The sequence below is a fragment of the Mirounga angustirostris genome, unplaced genomic scaffold, assembly GCF_029215605.1.
Source record: "Mirounga angustirostris isolate CCGP_5_RB_7025 unplaced genomic scaffold, mMirAng1.0.hap1 SCAF_5, whole genome shotgun sequence".
NCBI lineage: Eukaryota > Metazoa > Chordata > Mammalia > Carnivora > Phocidae > Mirounga > Mirounga angustirostris.
In genome coordinates this window covers 58,415,964-58,443,894 of record NW_026991713.1, presented here as the reverse complement: position 1 = coordinate 58,443,894, position 27,931 = coordinate 58,415,964, and the positions used below count along the sequence as shown (strand labels likewise).

General features: G+C 39.3%; 1 protein-coding gene across 1 annotated transcript in view; it reads right to left on the bottom strand.

The window, feature by feature from the left end:
- SARNP (SAP domain containing ribonucleoprotein) overlaps positions 1-27,931 on the bottom strand; it is a 53,715-nt gene that overhangs the window by 23,142 nt on the left and 2,642 nt on the right. Inside the window, exons 2-9 of the mRNA XM_045873247.3 lie at positions 21,406-21,505; positions 19,698-19,744; positions 19,406-19,473; positions 15,645-15,696; positions 14,735-14,808; positions 14,262-14,290; positions 10,732-10,757; positions 9,583-9,651 (exon numbers count right to left, since the gene is read on the bottom strand). Coding sequence (XP_045729203.1) covers positions 9,583-9,651; positions 10,732-10,757; positions 14,262-14,290; positions 14,735-14,808; positions 15,645-15,696; positions 19,406-19,473; positions 19,698-19,744; positions 21,406-21,505 — 465 coding nt within the window. The remainder of the gene's footprint in view (positions 1-9,582; positions 9,652-10,731; positions 10,758-14,261; positions 14,291-14,734; positions 14,809-15,644; positions 15,697-19,405; positions 19,474-19,697; positions 19,745-21,405; positions 21,506-27,931) is intronic.

The following is a 27,931-nucleotide window of genomic DNA, read 5'->3' as shown; positions in this document are numbered from 1 at the left end:
ATCAAGTCCCACATCGGGCTCCCTGCTCCTTGGGAGCCTGCTTCTCCTTCTGCCTCTCTCTCTCTCTGTCTCTAATGAATAAATAAATAAAATCTTTTAAAAAAATAAATAAATAAAATAAAATAAAATGTTACTGCTCCCTATCAATGTCAGCCCAAAGAAGACTATTAGCCAAGTGTTAGCCTCTCAAGTATTAAAATACATTTTAAACATCCTTATATTGCTACAGCTCTCAGACCATGAAAAGAGCCTTTGAACACCAAAACTTACCTGCCCCGCCCAAAAACTATCAATATACACATATACCAAAAAACAAAAAACAAAAACCCCCCAAAACCCAAACCAAAACAAAAAAACACCCCATACTTTTTTCTCCCATACAGATTCTGAAGGATGGATAGACTTGGATTCAGAAAGTGAGCTCACATTTCACCACACGCAGGGAGAGTATCTGAGAGTAATCAGACAGATATTGGATATTGCTATGCTTAGAAAAGCCAGGCCAGTTACTGGGTTGCCCCCAAATTAGACATAGGTACTGGTCACTCCCAAATTAGACATACAACTAGATATACAATCAGATATAATATATTTACAAGTAAATTTCTAAAATTATTTACCTTATGGACCATAAGTGGGGGGAACTTTTTTTTTTTTTTTTTTTTTTTAAACTGACACTCAGAGAATGATCCCATCTCAAGAACTTGGCTGGCAAAAACAACTAAATGTGTTTAAAAGTAAAACAGACTCATTCCCCTCCTTTTCCAGGCTGTATTTACTCTTGGGGAAAAGACTACAAGGGGACCACAGAGAGGCATAAAACTTGTTTTTTATCAAAGTCATCAGTTCTGACATGTCAGAAGAAGGAATGCAAAGACATAAGTGGGGGGTAGGATATCGAGCAGAGGAGATAGAAAAGAGAGTGCGTTTTTTTTTCTTACTACAAACTTTCTTACCTCTAGTTCTTTGGATTCAAACTTGATGTAGAAAATCATGTAAAAAAGTAAAATGAAAAGGTCCAAGATCTTTAGTGTTTTCAACCATGCACCCTAGGCAAGGATAACCCTCTACCAGAAACTTCTCAAAGACCCAACTTACAGTAAACAGGGCAAAACACCAGCCATAAATCCTGACAAAGCATCGAAATATTCATCTTGCTTCCACAAATTTTTAAAGCTTTTCCTCTTAAAGTGTTCAATTTATATTCCTAACATTTCTTACCAATTTTTTCCTTATACAGCGCTAGTAAAAACTGTGTTTAAGGGTTAGAATACAGAGTGGGAGGGTAGAAGGAGAAATTGAGCAAAGAAAAACCTGACTCCTATTTCTCAAGTTAAAATTAGAATACATTTTCAAGAGCCCTGGGCAGGACAGAGAAAAATTCCATTCTGCCTCTTTGCTCTTCCAAATTCCTATAGCCAAGTGGCTCAACAGCAGTTGAATGGCACACATAATGACATCATTGATTGGAACTATAATAGAAGGGAGTGAGAAGAGCGGGTGGTGGGGGGGAGTGGGAAGGGAGGGAGGTGAAGATGTATTTGTGTTACAGACAAAAGACAAGTTCTGTTCCTCAGCAGGGACAAATGAAGAACCAGATGAGGGGATAAACTGAGGTCAGAGAGTTTTCCCTATTGTTTCCTCTTTAAACAGCTCCTTTACCACTCCCTCAAGGTTTGTTGCAATGGGCGGGTGGAAAAACAGCAGTTTTTATCTTAAGAGGAGAGAAGGCAGAAAAAAAGGCCAAATACTAATTTTCAAATTATTATAAATTAGAAGATTTAAAGGACTGGTTAAATTTTAGCTGAGCCCCAAAATGCTGCAAGAAATGCTGTAACCTATGTGGGTTTGGATCTTAGCTCTTCCTGAAATTCATCCTGAGAGTCACTCTCAACTGCTATCTCTATCTACTACACACACACACACACATATATATCCCATTCTTGTCTTTTCTTATTTGTTAATATAAGTTGAAAGAATATAATTTTTCAAGTGGAAGAAGCATTTTTGGGAAAAACAACAAACTAGGATGAGGGGTAGGGGTATTCCCCCAAAACTCTTGCTCAATGAAATACTCAATGAAATGTCTAAAAAGACCTACACTGGAGTTTTTCCCACCTACAATCCTATCTGCATTTCTCTTGGGTCTCATGGGGTCCCATGAGAAAGGGGAATAGAAAGTTAAGTGGTGTACTTGGCCTAGGTACTGCTACTTGAGTATATGTTGGATGGAAAAGAACCCAAAACCACTTAGCAGGCTACTTCTCCAACTTACTTGGGATCTAAATCTTCTACCACTACCCCTTTAAAAAATATTCTACCAAACTCCTCACCATAGTTTATGGTTCTGCAGTACTTTCTTATAGTACCATGTTGGCAATGTCCTATGCATGGCCCCACAGTTCTTCCTTTGGAAAAGGTTTATATACACATACCTAAACTCTAACAATTATAGTCCCTCTGAGAAAGCTGGTGACCAACTTCTAAATCCATAGTGTGAACTTCCTTCTCTCCACATCCCTCTATACCAAAACCCACTGCTGAAGGGGAAGAACAAACATGTCTTCATTTATTTCAGATGGTGGAAGGGAATATAGATAGAATCAAATATGCCTTTCAGAAGAGTGAATGGAGACCAGCCCACTATCAGTTAGCAACAGTGAAATCTGGATGCTAGGAGACACTGGTGCTCTCCTGTGCTTAGAACTGACTCTTTGTCACACCTTCTTTGATATCTCAACAGATTTCAGTGACAGGAGCCTCAAAAACAAGGGAAGTCCAATATCTCTCTCACTCTGAAGTGGTTCATCCCCAAGCAATGGTGAGCAAAAATACATAATTATATGAAAGGTTCATAAAAAGTAATCATTGCAGCCACCCAAGAATCTTCTAGCTACCAGCCTCAGTAACAAGATAATGATCAATTAAGAGATATTTAACTTTTTAACCTTTTTATATTCTGACACTATATAACACAGACCACAATCATTAGGGAAGAAAACTGGCAAAAATTACAACACAGGAAAAGCAAACTTTATTGTTTATAGGCCTTAAGATAGCGCCATTAGGACAGTTACCTTAACACGAGCTATGAAGAGGGAAGGCGCAATAATATTCCAGTAGAGAAGTAGGGAAGATGTACTAAGGTCAACAGGGATAAAAGATGCCTATATTTGCTACTACTAATCAAGAACCAAGAAGCAGTAACACATGCCCCTCACATTCTCAGGGAGGGAAAAGAGCATAAACCACATTCCAGTTTTCTACTTAGTGCCTGGGCTTGGGTTTTGTTTTGTTTTGAATACTTACTTGGCTGGATGTCCTAAAGCATCAAGTTTCACTTTCCCAAATATGCCAGTGTTTGGGGCGGGGGGGGGGGGGGAATGAAAACAAAACAATCTAAATTAGCTATATCAGTTTACACCTTAACTCTAAGCCCAGATTTCGTTTTTATAAAACTAATGTCCTATGACCATCATCTATTAACTGAGCTGGCTTCCCATCTATTCCCTCTATCCATCTCTCACTCCTTTCAAAGATGAGTTTCTTATGTGCCAAGCCAAGTCCTGTCCTTCACCAACAGGACTAACCCAAACACTACCTCTCTTGGGAGACATGGAAAACTGACAGAGAAGGAAAAACAAAAACAAAACAAAACAAAAAAAACAACAACCAGTCAAGCACAAGACTGAAAACCTAGCTGGTGATCAATCAGAACCAACCAGGCAGAGGTTATTTATCTGGGTTTTGTTTTGTTTGAGGGTGTGGGAGGTTTCTCAACCCATAGTCACCATGAGGCTTATATGAGAAAAGGCATGCCATTCTATCCTCAAATAGTCCAAAGAGTTAGAGGGGACAATTTACAGCCTCTTGTGTAAAAAATGTCTATAAATGCCAGTGCCATTCTTTGCCCTGTCACTTCCCATTATCCTAAACCAACAGGATTCTATTCACTGAGACTTGAGTTGGAAACATGAACGGACAGGCCTTTCTTGGGCAGGGGGAAAGGAGGAAGATGATTGGGGGGGGCGCGGGGGGGCAGATTTCTTTAAGTTTCTGTGTACTGCCTAACATGTATAGTATACTAGTGGAGCTGAAAGCTGAAATATATGCGCAGTCATGCAAAAGTCAGCCTAGGAAGAATAGAAGTGATTTGGTATCCTCAAATCTGTAATATGCTCAAAATGTAAATCTAAAATATAAAGAAAAGATAACCAGATTGTGACCAAAAAAAAAAAAAAAAAAAATCAGTCATAAACACTATTGATCCATGGCTCATTTCCTCTCACACACTTTCTCTTTATGATTTACACTGGTCTGCAGAGGAATCTACCAAAGAGAAATCAGCAAGAAATCTGGGCCTTAAGCTGGATCAAGCAAACACAAACCCCATGCAACGCCCTTTTCGGGATACTAGAATTAAGAAGAGAAATCAAATCTCTATACTACCTGCTAACCTCTACTATTTGCATCTTATCAAACTGAAAGAGATCTGTGCCTAGAGAATAGTAAAACTTAAAGACAGGTGACCAAATTATATAGGAGAAGGCTATACTGGAACCCAGGATGAGGTGGGCACAGTACACTGACCTAGCTGTTCCATAAATACAAACTTAATCATGTCACTAACCTTGGCCAACCAAATACTAGGTAGCATATCATCTCTGGTGATAGAGAACAGTTAAACACAAGATTTTGAACGGAACAACTCTGAGAATGTAGCCAGTTGCAATTTTAGGATCTGGATCTAGAACTAAGTTCTGTGGAAAAAGTTACTTTTAAAAAAGAACACTTCCTGGGGCGCCTGAGTGGCTCAGTCGTTAAGTGTCTGCCTTCAGCTCAGATCATGATCCCAGCGTCCTTGGATCGAGCCCCGCATTGGGCTCCCCGCTCCATGGGAAGCCTGCTTCTCCCTCTCCCACTCCCCCTGCTTGTGTTCCTGCTCTCACTGTGTCTCTCTCTGTCAAATACATAAAATCTTTAAAATAAAAATAAAAAAGAACACTTCCTTATCTCTTACTACTCCTTTTCCTCCAATTTCTCTCCTTGCACGTTCACTCTGAAATTTTTATATTCTACAGGCACAGAAACAGTGGTCCAAATATGTGGTCTGATCAAGGATTTCTATGCTACTTCAAGTGTGAAAACTGTATGAGAAATATAAGCTAGGCTTGAATTGCCCAATATACATGCAGCTATTTAAATTTAATTAAAAATTTCAGTTCACACTAGCTACATTTCAAGTAATCAATAATGACGTGTGACTAATGACTACTATATTAGGTAACACAGACTTATTCAATGAAACAATATTCTATAGGATATTTCCAACATCACAGAAAGTTCTATTGGACAGTGGTGGACAGCAAAACATCAGCATTTCTGGGACACTGTAATGGTTTATGGGGCAAAGTAGAGCAAACTGCTGAAATCAGGATGATTCTGAAAATCAGGACTTAATGATCAATGCAAACGAATCCATACTCAAAGAGAATATCTCAAAAGTCACAAGTCTCCAAGCAAAGTGGTCCCTGGAAGAAATCATACATACACCAGTACAGTGTTATTCAAAATGTGATCTGCCTCCTGGTGCTGACCCCCAAAGTGTTTACCATTTACCAGTCTGCAATAACTCCAGAAATCGTGAGTGCTTGGAAACTTCCAGAGTAATTTAACACTGCTGTGACATTTTTATTGTATTTTACAAAAGTACCACTCTGTAATGAATTCGAAAAAAAATTTTTTTAAAGTAAGCTTTCTGCCCAATGTGGGGCTTGCACTCACTCACGACCCTGAGATCAAGAGTCTCATGCAACTGAGTCAGCCAGGAGCCCCAATAAATTAGAAACTTAAAAAACTAGTCTTGGGATGCCTGGGTGGCTCAGTTGGTTAAGCGTCTGCTTTCAGCTCCGGTCATGATCCCAGGGTCCTGGAATAGAGTTCCACATCGGGCTCCTTGCTCAGCGGGGAGCTTGCTTCTCCCTCTGCCTGCCACTCACCCTGCTTGTGCTCGCTCTCTATTTCTCTAAATCTTTGATTTTATTTATTTGTCAGAGAGAGAGAGAGAGAGAGAGCACAAGAGAGGGTAGGGTCAGAGGGAGAAGCAGACTCCCCATTGAGCAAGAAGCCCGATGCGGGACTCAATTCCAGGACCCTGGGATCATGACCCGAGCCGAAGGCAGTCGCTTAACCAACTGAGCCACCCAGGCACCCTAAATAAATAAAATCTTAAAATTAAAAAAAAACAAATTAGGCTTTTGCTAAAGAATTTGAGAAGCACTACTCTAGAACATAGGTGTGGCAATGAACATCATCTGAAAACACAGGTCACATAGTCAGTTTTACCTATTACCATTATTTGCTTATAACCCAAGGGTTAAGTTTATTAATTTTGTTTAGTAATTTTTACACCTAGCATGGGGCTGGAACTCACAACCCCAAGATCAAGAGTCACACACTCCACCACCTGAGCCAGCCAGGCACCCAAACCCTTCAGACTTAAAATGGGAAATCTTATCAATGATCAACTAAAACACAGAAGTTAAATGACTCAAAGGCATAAAGTCAGGTAGCCAACAGAACTGAACTAAGAAGAAAGTGAACATTTATTAAGGGTCAAAGTGTCTTATTAAGGGTCAAAGTGTCAATATGTTAGATAATTTCATATACCCAATTACTTAACTCTTCACAAACACAATGTTAGGTATTACTCCCAGTTTTATAGATGAGGACCAAAGAAGTTTAGTAATTTGCTCAAAGTCACAAAGCTAATAAATGTATCTCTTCATACTTTACTTAGCTTCCTCTGGACTAAAAATGAAAGCAAGTCAAATATGGAGAAAGATTCTAAGGAAGTGAAAGTGAAAAGGCTAATATCCCTGTAATGAAATACTATGAAAATAATTCAGGTGGGCAGTATAAAGTGAGGGGCAAATTCGTCTCGGTAAAGTGTCCATATGAGCTACACAGTTGGAGATATGTTCAATTTTGTTAATTTTGATGGAACGCATACAATTTTTTTTTTTAAGATTTTATTTATTTATTTGACAGAGAGAGACACAGCGAGAGAGGGAATACAAGCAGGGGGAGTGGGAGAAGGAGAAGCAGGCTTCCCGTGGAGCAGGGAGCCTAATGTGGGGCTCGATCCCAGGACCCTGGGATCAAGACCTGAGCTGAAGGCTGACGCTTAACGACTAAGCCACCCAGGCGCCCTACAATTCTTTACAGTGAGTTACTGCTGAGATTCTCAGACACCTGGCCTTCATATACAAAAGGAGACAGATGAGAACTGGGGCCACAGAGCCAAGCACGCCTCCCCTTGGCAATCTAACAAAACACAAATGACTTGGTTTATAGTATATTCTTCCCAATTAAGCTGCATGTGGTTTAAGAATCGCATACTCTGGGGCACCTGGGTGGCTCAGTTGGTTAAGCGACTGCCTTCGGCTCAGGTCATGATCCTGGAGTCCCGGGATCGAGTCCCGCATCGGGCTCCCTGCTCGGCGGGGAGTCTGCTTCTCCCTCTGACCCTCCTCCCTCTCATTCTCTCTGTCTCAAATAAATAAAAATCTTTTAAAAAAAAAAAAAGAATCGCATACTCTGTCTACTCTCAACTCCAATTTTTTTTTAAGATTTTATTTATTTATTTGACAGAGAGAGACACAGCGAGAAAGGGAACACAAGCAGGGGGAGTGGGAGAGAGAGAAGCAGGCTTCCCGCTGAGCAGGGAGCCCGATGGAGGGCTCGATCCCAGGACCCTGGGATCATGACCTGAGCCGAAGGCAGACCCTAATGACTGAGCCACCCAGGTGCCCCACAACTCCTGAGTTTTTTAAAATTTCACATAAACTAGCAAATATTCCTACTGAACACCTATGGTCTCAGCATCAAGCTGGGCACAAAGACCTAATGTTATGCTTCTGGTAAGCATAAAAAATGTAATGTAAAGGGAAGGAAAATGGAGCAGTTGTGTATAAGGTTAGAAGTCCCAGTGGCGGGGGGGGGGGCGCCTGGGTGGCTCAGATGGTTAAGCGTCTGTCTTCGGCTCAGGTCATGATCCCAGCGTCCTGGGACCAAGTCCCACATCGGGCTCCCTGCTCCTTGGGAGCCTGCTTCTCCCTCTGCCTCTCTCTCTCTGTCTCTCATGAATAAATAAAAAAAATCTTCAAAAAAAAAAAAAAAGAAGAAGTCCCAGTGGGGCATAAGTGTTTACATTTTTTAGTGCTCAGTTTTTCTCCTGAGCAAAAATGTTAACAACCACAGTGAGGACAGTGTTTTCCAATGGATTTCCAGAGACCTAAATGCTCCCAGACTTAGTGGTAAATAATGACCCTTTAAACAAGTTTATTTACGTATGTATGTATGTACATAACCTCTACACCCAACGTGGGGCTCAAACTCACGACCCCAAGATCAAGAGTCACATGTTCTTCCAACTGAGCCAGCCAAGTGCCCCAAAGACATTTTTTCTTTTGATAGTTCTTCTGGTTTGAAACAGTCTTCCCTTGGGCGCCTGGGTGGCTCAGTTGGTTAAGCGACTGCCTTCGGCTCAGGTCATGATCCTGGAGTCCCTGGATCAAGTCCCGCATCGGGCTCCCTGCTCGGCGGGGAGCCTGCTTCTTCCTCTGACCGTCCCCCCTCTCATGTACTCGCTCTCTCTCAAATAAATAAATAAATCTTAAAAAAAAAAAAAAATGAAACAGTCTTCCCTTAACCCTGTCCCCACTTCAACAACCAAGAAACATGCTTTCATTCTTACAGAACCAGACTGAGAGACTACCTGCTCAAGGCAAACAGGAGAATCCTCAGCATTTTCTCCAACAGCACATGCCCGGCGAAACTCCAAACATAACAATGCCCTATAGAACTGATCACTCCACAAAGCATGGTGTCAACAGTCACCTTGCTTAACAAACTCAATAATGTCAGTTAGCAGAGGAGCAGACAGAATGAAATAACTTTCTTGTTTTTGTTCCAGGGAACCTTCAAATTTTGTTTCTAGGTACCTTTGACCCAAAGACAGGATTTTCGTCTGTTTCCATTAAGACTGTATTAGAGGGGCACCTGGGGCACCTAGATGGCTCAGTCAGTTGAGCATCTGTCTTCAGCTTGGGTCATGATCCCAGGGCTCTGGAATAGAGCCCTGCATTGGGCTCCCTAATCGGCAGGGAGTCTGCTTCTCCCTCTCCTTCTGCCTCTCCCCTTGCTCGTGCGCGCACTCTCGCTCACTCTCTCTCTCATAAATAAAATAAATAAAATCTTAAAAAAAAAAAGACTATGTTAGAAGTTAAAGTAGATGTAGTAAGTTTTTAACATCACTCAATACAACATCTTAACCAAGAGAAATACAGAACATGTTCTAACAACTTGGGTGGAAGCTATGAAAAAAATATGCAGGAAAAAAAAAAATTCACTATGTGAAATAATTCCTGTAAGTAATCAATAGTCAGCGAGAGGAGGTGATAGTCAAAGGACTTCATGAAATGAAGTGCTGAATATGAATAGCTAGCTATATTCTCAGGACAGTCATTTCCAGGCTATGTAGGCCCACATTGCTCTAAGGTGGCAAAAACAGTACTTTACCTTTCTGGATATTGAAGAGACATTCAAACCAAACCTTTGGGCTCTTTCCTTTAGTTTATCCAGGTTAACCTATATAAACACAGGGGGGAAAACCCATATTTTTAAAAATCAAAACAGAAAATACAAAAGGCAGAAATTATAGTCCAAAGCTAAGAGTTCAAAATAGCCTACAATATCAAAGATACCCTATACGGCAAATCAGGACACTAAGCAGCACCCATCCAGCCACTAATTATTAAAAGACCTCTTCCGGAATACAGTAAAAGATTCAACACAGCCTCCTTTGTTCATCAAACGTGGCAAGAGCCTAAAGAGGGTTTAAGATAAAAGTAGGCCAAACACTGCTTTAAAAAGCTAATATCTAAATAATCACCTCCAAACAAGTCCATTATTCAGTCCAAAATCATTAAATCCTATACGTAGTCTCTTCAGTAGTTCTTAATTCTAGCTCTCCTTTCTTCAGAAGACAAATCTACCACCAGTACCCAACTTAATTTTCTTCCTTCCTTTTTCTTAGAAGCCCTGATATACAACACTTACTATCATAAGGATGTACAGGACATTTTCATTACTACTACTGCTGATACTCCTACATTTCAGCTTCATTTCCCATACTGCACTGTAACTTCAAGAACAGGATTTTATAAAGCCAAACATATTTCACCCACAGCATGTGTTTCCATTTTCTGAACATGCCACTGAGTCACAATGGTCCGGAAGGCATCTCGTTCTACCAATCTTCAGTCTATGATTTAGTGTTGAAAAATACCAATATCTACCAAAAGAACTCATAAGTTGCTTCCACAGATTTGCTTGTGGTAACTAAATATTAGACAAGGCCTAAAACTACAGTACCATAAAACAAAGAATTATATGGACTGTCCACTAGCTAACAAAATCTACTCATTTTTTTCAAGAGGAATGACAGGAAGGAAGATGTCTATAGTGACTTGGAAGATGTGGTAATTTTCCTGACCTCTTAGTACTCAAACAATCCATTTTATTCAGGACATAAAACACTGTACTGAAAACAGACAGTCACCAAACTCATGTGATCTCAGAGATTCCTCTATCTGGGAGCTGTTTCTAACTTTAAAACCAGAGTTAAGATGTGTCTCTCAAGGTATTAAAAAAAAAAAGATTTCTTACCATAGGCTTGGCATCAGATGACAGACCTAAAGAAGCAAATAAAAGTTTTATTTAACATTTTTAAACATCATTTATGATTTTTATGAAGCTGACAGTCTTCAAATCAAATTAGTAGGGAAAAAGTACACAAGACAAATATCCTTTATCTTATGATGAGGAAAGAAAAAAAGGCAAACATTGCACCTAGAGATCAAGTCTGCATTCACTGCTGATGGGAACATAAAATGTACAGCTGCTTTGGAAAGCAATTTGGCAGTTCCTCAAAAAGTTAAACAGTTGGGGCGCCTGGGTGGCTCAGTTGGTTAAGCGACTGCCTTCGGCTCAGGTCATGATCCTGGAGTCCCTGGATCGAGTCCCGCATCAGGCTCCCTGCTCGGCAGGGAGTCTGCTTCTCCCTCTGACCCTCCCCCTTCTCATGTGCTCTCTCTCATTCTCTCTCTCTCAAATAAATAAATAAAATCTTTAAAAAAAAAAAAAAAGTTAAACAGTTTACCATATGACCCAGTAAGCCCACTTGTAGGTATACACCCAAGAGAAATGAAAACACATCCACACCAAAACCTGTATATGAACGTTCATAGCAGCATTATCTATAGTAGCCAAAAAGTGAAAACAACGCAAATGTCCATCAGCTAATGAATGGATAGGTAAAATGTGGTATACCCAATGAAATATTATCCAATATTAAAAAGAAATGAAGTACTAATGTATCCTACAACATGGACAAACCCTGAATACATTATGCTAAGAAGCCAGTCACAAAAAACTACAAAGTGCACAATTCCATTTATATGAAAGCAGATTTATATGCACAGAAAAAATGAATGGTTGCTTGGGTGGGGGTGGAAGGAGGAATGGGAAACAACTGCTAATGGGTACAGGGGTTTTTTGGGGTGATTAATATGTCCTAAAATTAGACTGAGGGTGCCTAGGTGGATCAGTCAGTTAAGCGTCCGCCTTCAGCTCAGGTCATGATCCCGGAGTCCCAGGATCGAGTCCCGCATCGGGCTCCCCACTCAGCGAAAAATCTGCTTCTCCCTCTGACCCTCTCCCCTCTTATGCTCTCTCGCACGTGCTCTCTCTCAAATAAATAAATAAAATCTTAAAAAAAAAAAAATTAGACTGAGACAATGGTTGCAGAACCCTGTGAATATATTCTTTAAAAACCAGTGAATTATATACAACTTTAAATGAATGAACTACATGGAATATCTCAATAAAGCTGTTAAAAAAAAGAAAGACATCACATCTGGACAAAAGAGCAGAGCTACCATCATAATAAATTAAAATTTAAAAATAAATTAATTAATTAAAATTACAGCTGCTTAAAGCCAATGTCCCATCCTGAAATTATCACTAAGAAGCAAGTAAATTGGCCTGTAGGCCCAATCCTAATCTAAGTCAATAATTCTTAAAACTTTTCCAGGGCGCCTGGGTGGCTCAGTAGTTTAAGTGGCTGCTTTCAGCTCAGGACATGATCCCAGGGTTCTGGGATCAAGCCCCATGTCAGGCTCCCTGCTCAGTGGGGAGTCTGCTTCTCCCTCTCCCTCTGCTGCTTCCCCTGCTTGTGATCTCTCTCTCAAATAAACAAAATCTTAAAAAAAAACAAAACACCACTTTTCAGAATTTTATTTTAAGTCATCACAATCTTGGAATTGGTTCCCTAACTCTCCACTGTAAACATTCAGGTACAGATTCAACTTTCACCACAACCCATGTGCTAGGAACTGTTAGATGTTTTTATGTTCTCACTCATAAAAAGTATTTCCGTTTAAATGCTGCCAAACTCTTAAGAGGTACTCTATAAATTAAGGATGTTAGAATTAAAAGAATACTGTAAATATTATCAATACATTATTTTATTGATCAGGTTTCCTTTTTAGACTATTAATTTTAACTTTTGTCTTTCCTCAAATAGTACCATCTAAGGTCTTTAATAATTTTTGCTGTACTATCACCAATCCTACTGCATCTCTCTTAATATAACTAAAAGCCAGAAAATATCTGTTTCTAAAACATGTAGTGAGGGCGCCTGGATGTCTCAGTTAAGCATCTGTCTTAAGCTCTGGGATGGAGACACACACTGGGCTCTGCGCTCAGTGAGGAGTCTGCTTCTCCCTCTATCACTGCCCTTCCCCCCAGCTCGTGCTTCTCTCTCAAATAAATAAAATATTTGGAAAAAAAAAAATAAAGTAAAACATGTAGTGATAGTGACCAGAATTTTACTAGTCTTTTAAAAAGCACAGCAAGTGGCGCCTGGGTGGCTCAGTTGTTGAGCGTCTGCCTTCGGCTCAGGTCATGATCCCAGGGTCCTGGGATCGAGCCCTGCATCGGGCTCCCCACTCTGCGGGAAGCCTGCTTCTCCCTCTCCCACTCCCCCTGCTTGTGTTCCCTCTCTCACTGTGTCTCTCTCTGTCAAATAAATAAATAAAATCTTTAAAAAATTAAAAATTGAAAAAAAAAAAGCACAGCAAAATGCTAGATCTTTAGAAGACGTGTTCTTAACACACTTCAAACAGATCACTAAGAAGACTAAATTAGATTAAGAGATTACATTTAAAATGTAAGTCTCTAAAACTGGACTATGTTATTTTTAAAAATAACTTTCTTCCTAATCTATTACAAGATACATACTCATTGCAGAAATTTTACAAACACAGACAAGCAAAAAGAAGTCACTCAAAATTCCATCAACCAGAGAAAGTATTAACAATTAGAACATATTCCCTCCAACCTTTTTTTTTTTTTTAGTTTTCATTTTTAAGTAAACTCCACACCACACATGGGGCTCAAACTCACAACCTTGAGATCAAGAGTTGCATGCTCCACCAACTGAGCCAGTCAGGCACCCCCCCCAAACCTGTTTTTCTATCCATACATGCGCTTCTATTACCAAAAGGGAAATACACTGCTAATATAATTTTATAATTTGTTTTCATTTAACATTTTTCTGACAAATACTCTCCAGTATCATTTTAACAACTGCATAGTCTACTATACTATGGTAGACATTTATTTAACAAATTCCCTATTGTATATTACATTGTTTCTAGTTACTGATCATGAAAAATAATGCTGTGATAATCCTTATGGTTAACTAGGTCTTTAAGCATATCCAACATTATTTCCTTGTAAATTCCTAGAAGATTCCAAGATTGTTGAGGTAAAAGATACTCTCTTTTCTCTTTCACCACTTACTCTAGGCAGTATGATATGGGACAGGTACATAATAATTACATGCTGACTTGAGACACCAAAATAACTAGGCAAGGTACTAGAAACTTCTCTAAAGATGTCCAAGAAAAGGAAAACAAATGTTGGCACTTCCTCCTATTCTCATAACTTCAGCCCCTTCTCTAAATTGCCCAGGAAGGCTTAAGTATGGTTTTACCTCAAGCAAAAAGGTGACTGTTATAACTTCTTAAAAGCTTCTAAAGCTAACAAGTTTACCTTAATTTGGAGAAATCTGTTGTGACAGAAAAGTTAAAATATAAAGGTAACTTTTTTTAGAAGAGTCTCTGTATTCTTACCTTTTGATGGAACTGAAGAAATCCCAAATCTGTAGAAAAAAAAAAACAAGCTAAATTTTAGGAAGCTGTTCAGACTCCCTGTTGTCTGTCTCCGTGTCAAGTGTACATATGGCACTTCTTGCTTGTGATCTCAAGACTTGCAATCATTAGCTAATTCTAACAACCCCATGAAAGAGGTTCAGTTTACTCTTTTTCTCACCAAGAGATCAGAGAATAAGCTAAAAGTGAAGACTTATCAAAATTAGAAGTAACAGTTCCTGATTTTTACCTATTACAAAAATCCTGCTTGATGAGACCTAATCTACAGCTACTACATCCAAATCAGCAGCAAATTCTGAAAAGAGCCAAAAAAGTGTTTCTTTTCAGCAAGGTGTCTATTTTACTTAAAATCAACAATATATTTAAAACCTAGGATCATACCCCTCCACCTTCATCTTATCACTATCTCAGATCCAAAAGGCCGGGACACTCACCTTGCTGCCCGGGCAGCTTTCTTACTCTCCAAGCTCACAGGTACATTGAATCGTTCAGCTCTCTTCTGCATTCTCTAGGTGATAAAAAGACAAAAGAAGGGGAAAAGAAAAATTAATTTCTGGTTTCCTTAAGGAGAAAAGTTGTTTAGAAGTTTGTATCTTTAGAACATCAGGAGTATATTTCATAAGGTCTAAACTGAGAATACTGACAATCCTAGAGGATATCAGGTTATATCTCTCCAGGGCTTACCTCAACAGCCCTTTCCAGAAAACAAACACAAAAGACTATTATTACATTCATGTCCTCAAAAAACAAAAGGAAAGGAATAAAATAAAACCCACATTCTGCATGAAGCCGAGACAAAAGCTGTGTTTGGTTGACCTTTGCAAAGGGATCAAAGGAACAGCTTGGTTCCAACACTAGTGGTACTCTTTCAGTTAGAAATGAGGCAGCATTGTCCTATGTCATCTCTACTTAAAAGGTTACAGCCCCCCCCCCCAACACACACACACAGATCTCAATTGGAGACCTTCAGAGATCCTGACACAGAATCCAGAGAAATTTCTGTCTTACCAGCTATCAAGTAGTGACATCTTCCCTTATTACTTTTCATCTCTTCCAAGGTACAATCCTCCCAAACTCTAATCTAGTTTGTAAACATCTTAAAGAGGGTTACCACTAAGGCCTTAGGACTATATACAAAAAGACTAGGGCTTCAAAGGTGACTATGCCAGCCCAAATATTTTCCCAAGTGAAGGTGGTAGAAAAATGTGTCAATACCAAAATCTGTCAATACTGATTTTCTGCCTATGAGTTAATTTTTTTAGTGATTATACAGGTAGAATAAAAGGTAAGAAATAGAGAGATATAGAGAGGGACTGCTTTTCTACTAGGGAGCAGAAAACCTACCTCAGTCTGTGGTATCTCAGATATAATTTTTACCACTTTCTTCTCTGCTGCCCTGGAAAAGAAGAAAGAAATTTTTTTAAAACCAGAAAACTTGATCTTCTAACCCAAAACCTTAAAATATATAAGAATACACCTGAATCATGTCCTTTGTCCCCTATCTCTCCATCACCCCTTAGTCCAAAAAAATATGAAGCCCATTAGAACTTCAGTTCCTTGAGCTGCCTGCCATCTTTTGATAAGAGTTCAAATAGTAGACTAACCTGCTTTGCTAAACTATAAAAAAGTAATCAAAAAAGAAGTCTGGTTAAATATATTGGGCTGAAAGGAAACACTCAAAGGGCACCGGAAACCACTTCTTTTACTTTTAGGAACCTTAAATTTACTTTTGGACTAATGACTATTCCTCCAACCCTCATTTAAATGGCAGCTCTAAATTTTCATCAAAATAACAATTAACGAGTGCTCTACAAGCTCTGGTTTCCTTCTTTTACAAATCCCTTATTTCTCCCACAGGGACTGTAGCTCCAGCTGGAACAGTCAAAGTGAGACAAATAAAAATGCCAAAGGGAGTGGGAAGAAAAAAGGCTAAGGGGAGTTTGAATTAGGAAAACATGGTTAAGTTACTAGTCAAAAGATTTAAGAGAAAACAAAAGAGGGGGGACCATCGGGGCGGGAGACAAAGTTCGGAAGTACCCAGGATATATGGAAGGGCATTTAACCCTCCACCAAACAACTCCCATAAAACTGTGGGTCATAACCAGTCTCATTAAGGTCCCTCATTTAGAGACATGGGCAGCCTTTGTTCCAATATCCCGGACACTTTTCCCATTTGATGCCCTGAAAGGTAGTAATGGCTTAATGGCATTTTCAGAGGAAGCAATTCTGGAACAGGAACTTACTCTCTCCATCCTTTTGTTGGAGGTCCTGGACTGACAGATAAGCAATGGGTGCCCCCTGCTGACCATAACTACATCCTACAATATTTAACTACCCTGGTTAAGGGTAGGGGGGTGGGAGGGATCAAACTAGAAACAGTAGCATATTTTTGGAGAACCTCAAGCCCAAGATGAAGGGGATCTCCTTTTGAATGGCCGAAGTAACTAAATTAGCCCAGAATATTCTTAACGGAAATCCTGAATTCTCATTTCCTGGTCATCCGTACTTCCCCAACCCTCTGTCTTGTTCAGACAGAAAGGGACACTGAAGTTTAATGTTTTACTTGAAGTCAATGCCATTAAGACAACAGTCTTCTCCACCAATCCCAAGCTAGTGACTTTCTTCACATTTTCATCTTGAAGCACAATCACTGCAGTACACCTTGTGGCAGAAAGGGAACCCCAGAAAGGATGCTTCTTTCTGCTGTGTTCCAGCTCCCTCAGGCACAACTAAGCGCAAGCAATAAATACACATCACATTCTGGAACTCACAGGAAATTTATTTTCTTTGCTGTTAAATTTCTCTCCTACCCAGTCACATATGAGACATTCTCCAAACTATAGGGACCCAGAACCTTTCTAAACCCTACTGTGGTCTAGCCACTACTAACACTCTAAAGAGCAAAAACCACCCTCCCAACACACACATTTTCAATTTCCTTGTTTAGAAATTCATTAATAAAATTTAAACGCTCTAAATAAGAGAATCACACATTTTACATATTCTAAGGATAATGAACTTCTATAAATTTTCAGACTTCATTGTTAAACCACACAAGCCAATTATCATTGTATTCACCTCATCTTCCTTCTTGCTCCTGAGGTCCCCAAAACATCGCTACTTTAATGGTATTCCTAAGCCATTTCCTTAAGGCATTACATCTAAACATAAACCTCCTATGATGGAAGATAACCACATGGCTTTAAAAAGCAGTATTATTAGGGGCGCCTAGATGGCTTGGTCAGTTAAGCATCCAACTCTTAATTTGATTTCCCCTCAGGTCATGATCTCAAGAGTTGTGAGATCGAGCCTGCATCAGGTTCTGCGCTAGGCATGGAGCCTGCTTAAGATTCTCTCTCCCTTTGCCCCTCCCTCCCCTTCCTAAAAAAAAAAAGTATTAGTAGATAAATGTAATGAAACATTAAATGTACATCCCCTGTGATGCAGCAAATCCACTGCAGGGGATTTATCATATGGACATATGTATAAATACATAAATAGCTGCGTAAGGACATGCAGCACTGCATTTTCTGCTTTATGAATTATCTAAATGTCCATCAACAAGAGATTGGTTAAGTTACTGTTCATCCATAGAACAGAGTACTGTTAGCTTCTAGAAAGAATAAGGTTCTGGGGTGCCTGGGTGGCTCAGTCGTTAAGGGTCTGCCTTCGGCTCGGGTCATGACCCCAGGGTCCTGGGTTTGAGCCCCACATCGGGCTCCCTGCTCTGCGGGAGGCCTGCTTCTCCCTCTCCCACTCCCCCTGCTTGTGTTCCCCCTCTCACTGTGTCTCTCTCAAATAAATAAATAAAATCTTTAAAAAAAAAAAAAAAGAATAAGGTTCTAAGTTGATAACTACTAACTCGGGGTGATAGGTATATGGGGTCTACTATACTTTTCTCATAACTTGTGTACATACTTGCAATTTCTCATAATAACAAGCTAAACAAAGAGACCTACCACTTACAAAGATAATTAACCCCACTTCATTCAGTTGATGTGAGGATTAAATGAGAATACATGTAAAACACCTAGAATCCTGCCCTGTATATAACATTTAAATAAAAACATTACTGTATAATGATACAAAAAGATCTGAGAAAAATCAAGAAACCCTGGGGCACCTGGGTGGCTCAGATGGTTAAGCGACTGCCTTCAGCTCAGGTCATGATCCTGGAGTCCCAGGATCAAGTCCCACATCGGGCTCCCTGCTCGGCGGGGAGCCTGCTTCTCCCTCTGACCCTCCCCCATCTCGTGCTCTCTCTCTCTGTCTCATTCTCTCTCTCAAATAAATAAATAATAATAATAATAAAAATCAAGAAACCTACAATATGTCTAGTGTATGTAACTGTATATACACATATATACAAACTCCCCAGGTAACATTCTAAAAGAATATATTGAAAACCTCTGGGAAGTCAGATAGGGGGTGGAGACAAGGGGTACATAATTTCCAGTTTATATACTCCTCTATGTAGTGTTTGACTTTTCACTAGCACACAGTCTTTTATAATGCATGAATACAGCTATGAGGAACAAAAATGTTAAAAAGGATTCAACTGTTACTAATGTGCTGGATTTGAGAGCCCCCCAAAAAGATGTTTATGATCAACCTTTTGTTTGTTTATAATCAACCTTGTGGGACACCTTAAATAAATCAAGGCCCACTTTCCACTCTAGTACTCTGTCCTCCCTTCCTCCACTGTAAATCAAAAAGGAAGAGAGAATAGTGTTACCTAAGAGACATCATCTATGCTCAGCACCCTCCACCCTTACAAAATTCCTTATACATAGAGAAATCTAGATGATTCTCTATACAGAAAAAGAATCATCTATTATGGTGCTACAACAAAGGCTAGAACTAAACTCTGCCTGGGCTTGAAGTCTCCTGGTCCTAATTATCTATTACATAACCCAGAGACAAACTACCTTGCTTCACTGGGACCATGTACTTGAAATGAAGTAGACTCTTCTGAAAATGTATGATCTAACGAGAAATGAAAAAGCCAAAGGAAATGCGTAAGAGGTAAAGAGAGTAAAAGACTAAACTCCTCCAAAACCCACAACTATCTGTTCTGTACTCAGACATAAAAAAGGGATAGTTACACATCAACAGTTTTCTCAGGGGGTTCTTCCTCTTTGACAGGCAGTTCTATGGGCTTTGGTTCTTCTTCCTAAAACCAAATGAAACAATAGTTAATATAAATCAACAGTAAATACCCATCAATAAAAGAATATAAGAACTCAAAAATGAACCAGTTTTTCAGAACCTTCATTCCCCCTCTATGCTCCCCTAACAAGTTAGCATTTAAGCCCTCTAATGATTGATGTTAAGCAATGTGGCCAAGGAAGCGGCACGCTGCCAGTCCAGTGACTAACCTTACTCTCTCCAACTCACCTCTGTTTCATCTCCCAGTACATCTTCTTCATTTGCCTCCTCTTCAGCTAAAGAATATTAAAATATTCAGGTCAAGCCCTGCTAAAAAACCATCTTGATCACTGTTCTTAGGCTAAAATTATAATCATTTTGCTTTCCCAAAATAAAATTCAATAATGGAAGGCAGAACTGATGCTCATAAAATCTGCTCCACATGGAGATGATAAAACAGTATTCTCTACCTAACATTAATACAAAGTTGAACTCCAGCTGGACTGAAATACTGTAATGAGGTCAAACTATAACATTAATAAAAAGTAATGTGGGAGAATATCTTTAAGATTTAGTGGTGGGGAAGGATTTCTAAAAAAAAACCAAAACCCTGAAGCAAAAGTAATATATGAAAAACTGCAGATTTTCCAAAACTAAGGACACCATGGAAAAAGAAAGAAATGACAAAGAAGGTATTTTTGTCTAAAACCAACAGGGAACAGTCACTAGGAATATAAAATAAATGTCTACAAACTAACAAGTGAATTAAGGGGAACCCCACTAAAAACACAGCAAAGGAGAAACCCTAAGAACCATGAGCACAAGAAGTGTTCAAACTTTTTAATTAGAGGAACGTAAATTGAACCAAAAGATTAACAAAAATTAAGCCACTTGATAGGATAGTGCCAAGTTTAGATGTGTGGAGAAGATACAAGAACCCTAATGCACTGAAGAATGTAGATTTACAGAGCAATTGAAAACAATTTGGCAGTGCTTGATCATATCAAGGATACATTTATGAACAGATATTAATTAGCAATCCCACTCGTGGGCATTTACCCCAGAAGAAACTCACACAGAAATATAAAGGAACATGAAAGTAGTAGTCTAGGAGGCAATACAGGTGTTTGTCACCAGGTAAATTAAGTAAAATGTGGTGGATTCCATACATGACAGAACACTATGCAGGAATTCGAATCAATAGACTACATGACTACACAGCCACAGGCCACATGAATATGAATATATCTTAAAAAAACACATGGTACTTAAAGAAAAGAAGTGGGAAGTAAAGTTAGGCTATGGCCTCACTGCCAATTATATAAAAATGTTGTATACCAAACAACACTACATGGTTTGCAAGGACAAAGACAAAAAATACATATCAAGCACAACAGAATAGCTGCCTAAGGGAGTTGGGAATGGATATTAAAGGAAATATATAAAAATCAGAACTGAGACTTGTACAACCTGGGATGATAATATGCCTTAAATAAAGCTGGTTGTTTGTTGTTAAAAAGGTGAAATTATAGAATGTCAGAGTTAGAAGGGACCAGAGATTCCTTAGGTTCATGAATTTCAAGGGTGGCAACATTTGTCTCATTTCATAGATCAGAATAGACACCTAATCATGTAAATATTGACTATTCAAAGTTAACCAAGTAAATTTCTGGCATAAGAGGAATCAGAAACCAAATCTTCCAATTCTCAGTCTAATGATACTTGTTTTAGCATACTTCCTTTCAAACAATTTGCTAAAATAAAATTTAGTGTCTTAAAAAAGGGGGGGGAGGGTGTATTTCTTTGCTTTATAACCACTGTTTTGGATGATCAAGAGTTTTCTTGATAAAGAGCTTATATCACCAACAACCTAAAGGAAAAGGAGAAATCTTCCATATGGCAGAGCCGAAAAATTAATCCCTTCACTCATATCACTCTGCCTCTACAAAACACTCACCATGCTCTTCAAGATATGCCTGGAGCCGGTTGATGAGATCTTGTTTTATTCCCTTGGTCTCCAAGCCACGAGCAAGACATTCCTGCTTTAGTTCAGCAAGCTAAGAAAAAAGAATAAAGCTATTCCTTAGTTAACAGAATGAACCTGGTGATTAAAAAAAAAAAAAGTTTTCACAAGAAAAAAAGAAAAGTTCAATCCCAAACTACTGCTCTTAAACCCACCAAGCCTCCAGATCCACAAAGTTGGCCCACTTCTAATGATATTCAATATGCAAGAAGACTTTTCTAACAGATGGTGAAGAATAAATGTCTTACTTTAATAGAATTTTTACCTATTCATGCAACTATTTATCATTACAAATCCCTAAGTAATTCGACGAGATCTCCGCCCCCCCATTACTGTACCAGCTAGCATACAGAAAAAAATGAATCTTTAAGTAGAAAACCTAATTATCTAAAAGCAGATTCTTCTTACTATTATCCCAGATCCTTTACTGCAATTTACTATTTACCTGCATACAAACCTCACCACTGAAGAATTAGGTAGACGTGTTAGCTAGTTTAATGTCAACAATGAATCGATTAAAGGATCTATGTCAAAATGGAAAAAATATCCAATGGCATGCTATCAAGTTCTGTGGAAGAGTTTTAAATCAGTAATTTGACTAAACATATAACAGGTATCACCTTTGCAGACAACAGAAGGAGGAAGGAAGACTTGATGAATTACTGACAGAACTAAGGGGCAGGGAGGGCAAGAAGGGGAGCTCTTCAGAGAGAACAATGAGCCAAAAAGAAGATTCAATTTGGAAGGACTAGGTATCCCTATAAAGTATTACATTTATATTCAAAGCTTAAATTGTTCAAAAACCAGATGAGCAAGATCTGACTCAACAGTAACTCAAAGGATAAAGACCTCAGGATTTTAGATGTTTACAAGTACAAAGAGGGTTAACAGTATAATTTGCTACCAAAGTAATTCAAGGTTATGGTAACTGAAAAACAGATCTATATTAAATGATTATTTCTTATTTTAAGAAGCATAATGACATGCCGATCCATAGAGAACAAGCAAGAAAAGGAAGGCTCCAGAAATCTTATATGCAGATCAGTGCACAAATAGATGGGCACTGAAAGAAGACTTCACTGGCTTTGAAGTACAGATCTATGATCAACCAGGAGAAGTCAGAAAGCAGATCCCCATAGAAGGAACTTTACAATTAAGGGAATATGCTAGGCATCTCTGGAAGGCTTTCAACCAAGGGAGCATTTGAAAATGGAGAGGGGAGCTTCCCCCCGCCCCAATACAATGACTGGGCAGGTGGAGCATTCAGTGAGTAGGTCAGGCAAGCAGGGATACTATGTGGAGAACTATCCTACTCAAACCAATAGCACCCTCTACTGAGAAACATAATAGGTAAATCACCCATTAAAAGCATAACACGGCCTCTCCTAAAGTCACCTGGGTTCAAATTTCAGCTTTACTACTTAGAGCTGTGTAACCCTGGATGACTAACTTAACCTCTCTGTGCCTCAGTTGCCTATGAAATGAGGATAAGGCAACAGTACCTATACTCTAAGGCTGTTAGGATGATTAAATCAGTAAATATCTGTAAAGCATTTACAACAGTACTTGGCAGCTAGTAACCACCTCGTAAGTGTTAGACACTGGGTGAAGGATGAGACAAGATTAGACAGAATCACTGCTTCTCAGATTTCCGAATTTCACAGATCAATGTATTTTTAATTAGGCAGACTGATGCGGCTGCCAACTTTTTATAATATTCCAGCCAGATGGACTGATATGTTTGTTAAAAACAATAAAAACCAATTACTAGAAAACCATCACACACTTGGGATGTAGCAGTGACGCCAAACTGCTATAAAAGTTTTTAAAAGCTTACTAATTTTTTTTTTTTTAAACTTATGGTTAACCAGTAATAGTTCATGACCCACACTGGCCTTCAGACCATACCCTGAATACTATTAATCTAGAATCTAGACCCTAAGTGATCTCTAAGGTCCATTTCTTAAGAATCTGGATCTTTCCCACACTGGTACTTTGTTTCTTCATTTTCTCTCTGCTTCCTGGAGAACAAGGCTTTTGATTTTAGTTACACCTTAAAGTTTCGTTGGTTTGGGGCATCTGGGTGGCTCAGTCGGTTGAGCGTTCAGCTCTTGGTTTGGGCTCAGGTCATGATCGCGGATCATGGGATCAGGCCCCACCTAAGGGTCATCACTACTTGTGGGATCTGCTTAAGATTCTTTCTCCCTCCCTCTCTTCTCTTTCTGCTCCTCCCCGAGTGCACGTGCATGCCCATGCTTGCTTGCTCATGAGCAGGCTGTCTCACTCACTCACTCAAATAAACAAATAAAATCTTAAAAAAAAAAGTTTTGTTTGTCCCTTATAAAAGTATTATGTTTACTGTAGAATAGTTTGAAAATTCTGAAAAGTATAGAGGAAAATAAGTCTTACGTAACCCCAGCAAATGGACATCATTTAACATTTTATTTTTTTATTTATTTATTTTTTTAAAGATTTTATTTATTTATTTGAGAGAGAGACTGAGAGAGAGAGAGCATGAGAGGGGGGAGGGTCGGGAGGGTCAGAAGGAGAAGCAGACTCCCTGTCGAGCAGGGAGCCCGATGCGGGACTTGATCCAGGGACTCCAGGATCACGACCTGAGCCGAAGGCAGTTGCTTAACCAACTGAGCCACCCAGGCACCCTCATTTAACATTTTAAATACATCATTTGTGTGCGTGTGTTTAGAGGGTGCTGGTTGTTTACAAAGCAATACAACTTCTTTATTTCTTGTAACCCTTAATCTTCCTCAGAAGCCTCCATTCCCTTTCCCCCCTGGTTTAACACTTTTTGGTAAATATTCAGGTAATTCAAAGTTCAACGTTCTAACAGAGTTGTTCTTCCCTTCTCTTTCCTTCCCCAAATTGTGCCTAGATACAGCCAAGGTTTACAAAAACTCCCAGCTGACAGGGAAAAGGACAGTGATGGTTTTTGCACAGGCTGCTGATCTAGACTTGGGAACTGACAGATTGGTACAACTGGTAGTGTAGCATGGATAGTATCCATCACTGCTGACCACTGGCCCTGCCACTGCCTTTGGTCACTGAAATCTCAGCCCCCACCAGTTCCCAGTCCCTAACCCCAGATCTTTGGGTCATTCATAAGGTCAGTAATAGCCTAACACTATGTCACAATGCCTACATCACTCACCTCACTTCATCTCATCACGTAGGCATTTTATCTCACATCATCATAAAATGGGTGAGTATAGTACAATAAAGTATTTTGAAAGAGAGCACATTCATATAACTTTTATTATAGTATATAATTTTTCTGTTATTAGTTGTTGTTAATCTGTTACTGTATCTAATTTATAAATTAAACTTTATTATAGGTGTGTATTTATAGGAAAAAATACAGTATATGTAAGGATTCAGTACCCTAGGTTTCAGGCAACCATTGGGAGGTCTTGGAACATAACTCCCATGAATGGGGTAGGGGAAGCTACCGTATATCCAGAATCTAATTCCTTCTGGTCTTTCATACAGATTACTGTAACTCTTAGCCCTTGCACCTCATTATAGTTTATTCTCCACAAAGTATCCAGAGTAAACTTTTAAAAATTTAAGTCAGGAAAAAAAAAATTAAAGTCAGAACATGTCATTCCTCTATTCAAAACCCCTCCATTGGTTTCCTATCTCAAGGGTAAAAGCCAGAGTCCTAATGATCACCTATAAGGTCCTCTTATAACACTTTGCACAAGACTCACTCCTTGGGGCGCCTGGGTGGCTCAACTGGTTAATCCTTTGCCTTTGGCTCAGGTCATGATCCCAGAGGCCTGGGATCAAGCCCCACATCGGGCTCCCTGCTCAGCAGGAAGACTGCTTCTCCCTCTCCCATTCCCACTTGTGCTCTCTCTCTCTAATAAATAAATAAAATCTTAGGGCGCCTGGGTGGCTCAGATGGTTAAGCGTCTGCCTTCGGCTCAGGTCATGATCCCAGGGTCCTGGGATCGAGTCCCGCATCGGGCTCCCTGCTCGGCAGGGAGCCTGCTTCTCTCTCTCTCTCTCTCTCTCATGAATAAATAAATAAAATCTTTAAAAATAAATAAATAAATAAATAAAATCTTAAAAAAAAAAAAAAAAGACGCACTCCTTTACCTCCGAGTCTCTGCTTTAACATCACCTTCTCGATTAAGGCTTTCCCCAGTCACCCTATTTAAAATTTCAATACCCACAGTCCCACTGTACTACACCTAACACCTTTCCTATTTTTCTCTACAGACCTTATCACTATTTAACATACTATCAATTTTACTTATTTAACTGTCTGCTTTGTTCACTGCTCTATGCCCAGAACATATGGTAGCTGGCACCTGGAAGGCACTCCATAAATATTTCCTGAATAAGTCCCAAACCTTTACCATCAGCTCTCAGCTCTTGCAAAGGAGACCCACATTTCCAACTATGATTAGACATCTCCAAGTGCAAATCTCAAAGACACTTAAGCCCAAAACTGAACTTATCTTCTTTGCTGCACGAAACTGGCTTCTTCTCCTCTCAACTTAGACTGCTCAAACCTTTGATTCACCTTTCATTCCTCCCACATCTAACTCATCTATAAATACTTACAATTTTATATCCCAAATTTCTTTCAAATTCATTCCCATTCTAATATCCACTACCTTATTTCAGGTCTTACTAAGTTTATTCACTTGACAGTGTTTGAGCACCCACTCCATCAAGCATTATCGTAGATACAAGGAAATAATCATAAAGAAAAGAGAAAGTTCTTGCCCATGTGGAGTTTATTTTTTTTTTATTTTTTATTTTTTTAAAGATTTTATTTATTTATTTATTTGAGACAGAGAGAATGAGAGACAGAGAGCATGAGAGGGAGGAGGGTCAGAGGGAGAAGCAGACTCCCCGCCGAGCAGGGAGCCCGATGCGGGACTTGATCCCGGGACTCCAGGATCATGACCTGAGCCGAAGGCAGTCGCTTAACCAACTGAGCCACCCAGGCACGCCCATGTGGAGTTTATAATCTAGTAAGAAAACAAGGCAAACAATGATCATATACATAAAGTTTAATATAAAAAGGTACAGGGTCCTACGAAAGTATTTAAAGAGTGGTCTGATCATATGTGTGGATATGGAGAACTTATCCTACCTAAGGGTTCCTTGGGTAAATGATGTTTGGCTGATATCTAAAGGGAACTAGTACTTAATTAGACAAAGGTATGGGGGATGGAGGTGGCAGGAGCACTGCAACCGAAAGCATGTGTCAGTTCTGGGTTCCGAGGTAAAGAAAGGCAGCAGTGCAGTGATTAAGAACATGACTTTGGAGACAGACTACCTGGATTTGAGTCACCACTTATTAGCTCTGCGACCTAGGGCAAGTTACTCAATCTCTCTGAGCTTCCATTTTTCTCATTTTAAAATGGCAATAACAGAGGCATTTACCTTTCAGGGTTATTATGAGAATTAAATCAGTTAATGTATGTAAATAGCTTTGACCAGACCTTGCCACATAGTAAATACTAAGTAAGTATTATTAGTAATTAACGAACACAGCTATTCTGAGAAATGAAATGAAATAAAGCCACTGTGGTTGGGAGTGTGAGAAACTAAGCTGGAGAGATTGGCAGGGGTATAATTAAAAGGTTTTAAGCAGAGATTGACTACTATAATAAAAATCTAGGGGCGCCTGGGTGGCTCAGTTGGTTAAGCAACTGCTTTCGGCTCAGGTCATGATCCTGGAGTCCCTGGATCGAGTCCCGCATCCCTCCCCCCTCTCATGTGCTCTCTCTCTCTCATTCTCTCTGTCTCAAATAAATAAATAAAATCTTAAAAAAAAAAAAAAAACTAACTGGTAAAATCTCTTGCTCTCCAGACCCCATCCTCCATACTGCCAAAAGAACAGAAACTGATCACATCAGCTCTTCCTTTCAAATTTTCAAAGGCTCCTCACCTTCTGCCTACATGACAAAAACCAAACACTTTACACAAGTTAAAAGGCCCTTTTCAATATCATTCCATTCTACCTTTATGGTCACATAGTTCACCTACTTTCCTTTCCAAACTATCTTCAACCACCAACATAAATGCACTTTATGCTTCAATATTACAAATGTCTCGATGTTCTCAACACTCTGACACTAAACATCCTTGCGGTTCTCTCCTCTGTAGTAGTCCTTTTTTCAACCACTGACTGGGAATCTGGTACCACTACAGTTCAAGACATTTTCACCCACATTCAGTCTCTCTCTACAACTGTGTTAGAATGGCTGCATTTCTACAAAGTCTCCAGAAATTTGCTGTTGAGGTGGACTTATATATCAATTCAGATAATATTTTTCCCTCCTACTTCAAAGCTTGTTCCTTTCGTCTGAGACTCTATACTAAAGCCCCAAATTCTCTTTATAAAACTGGAGTTTTTAAAAAAGAGATAAAACTCTAGTCAACCCAAAAGTCAGGATCACTCCATCAAGATCAACCATGGAAC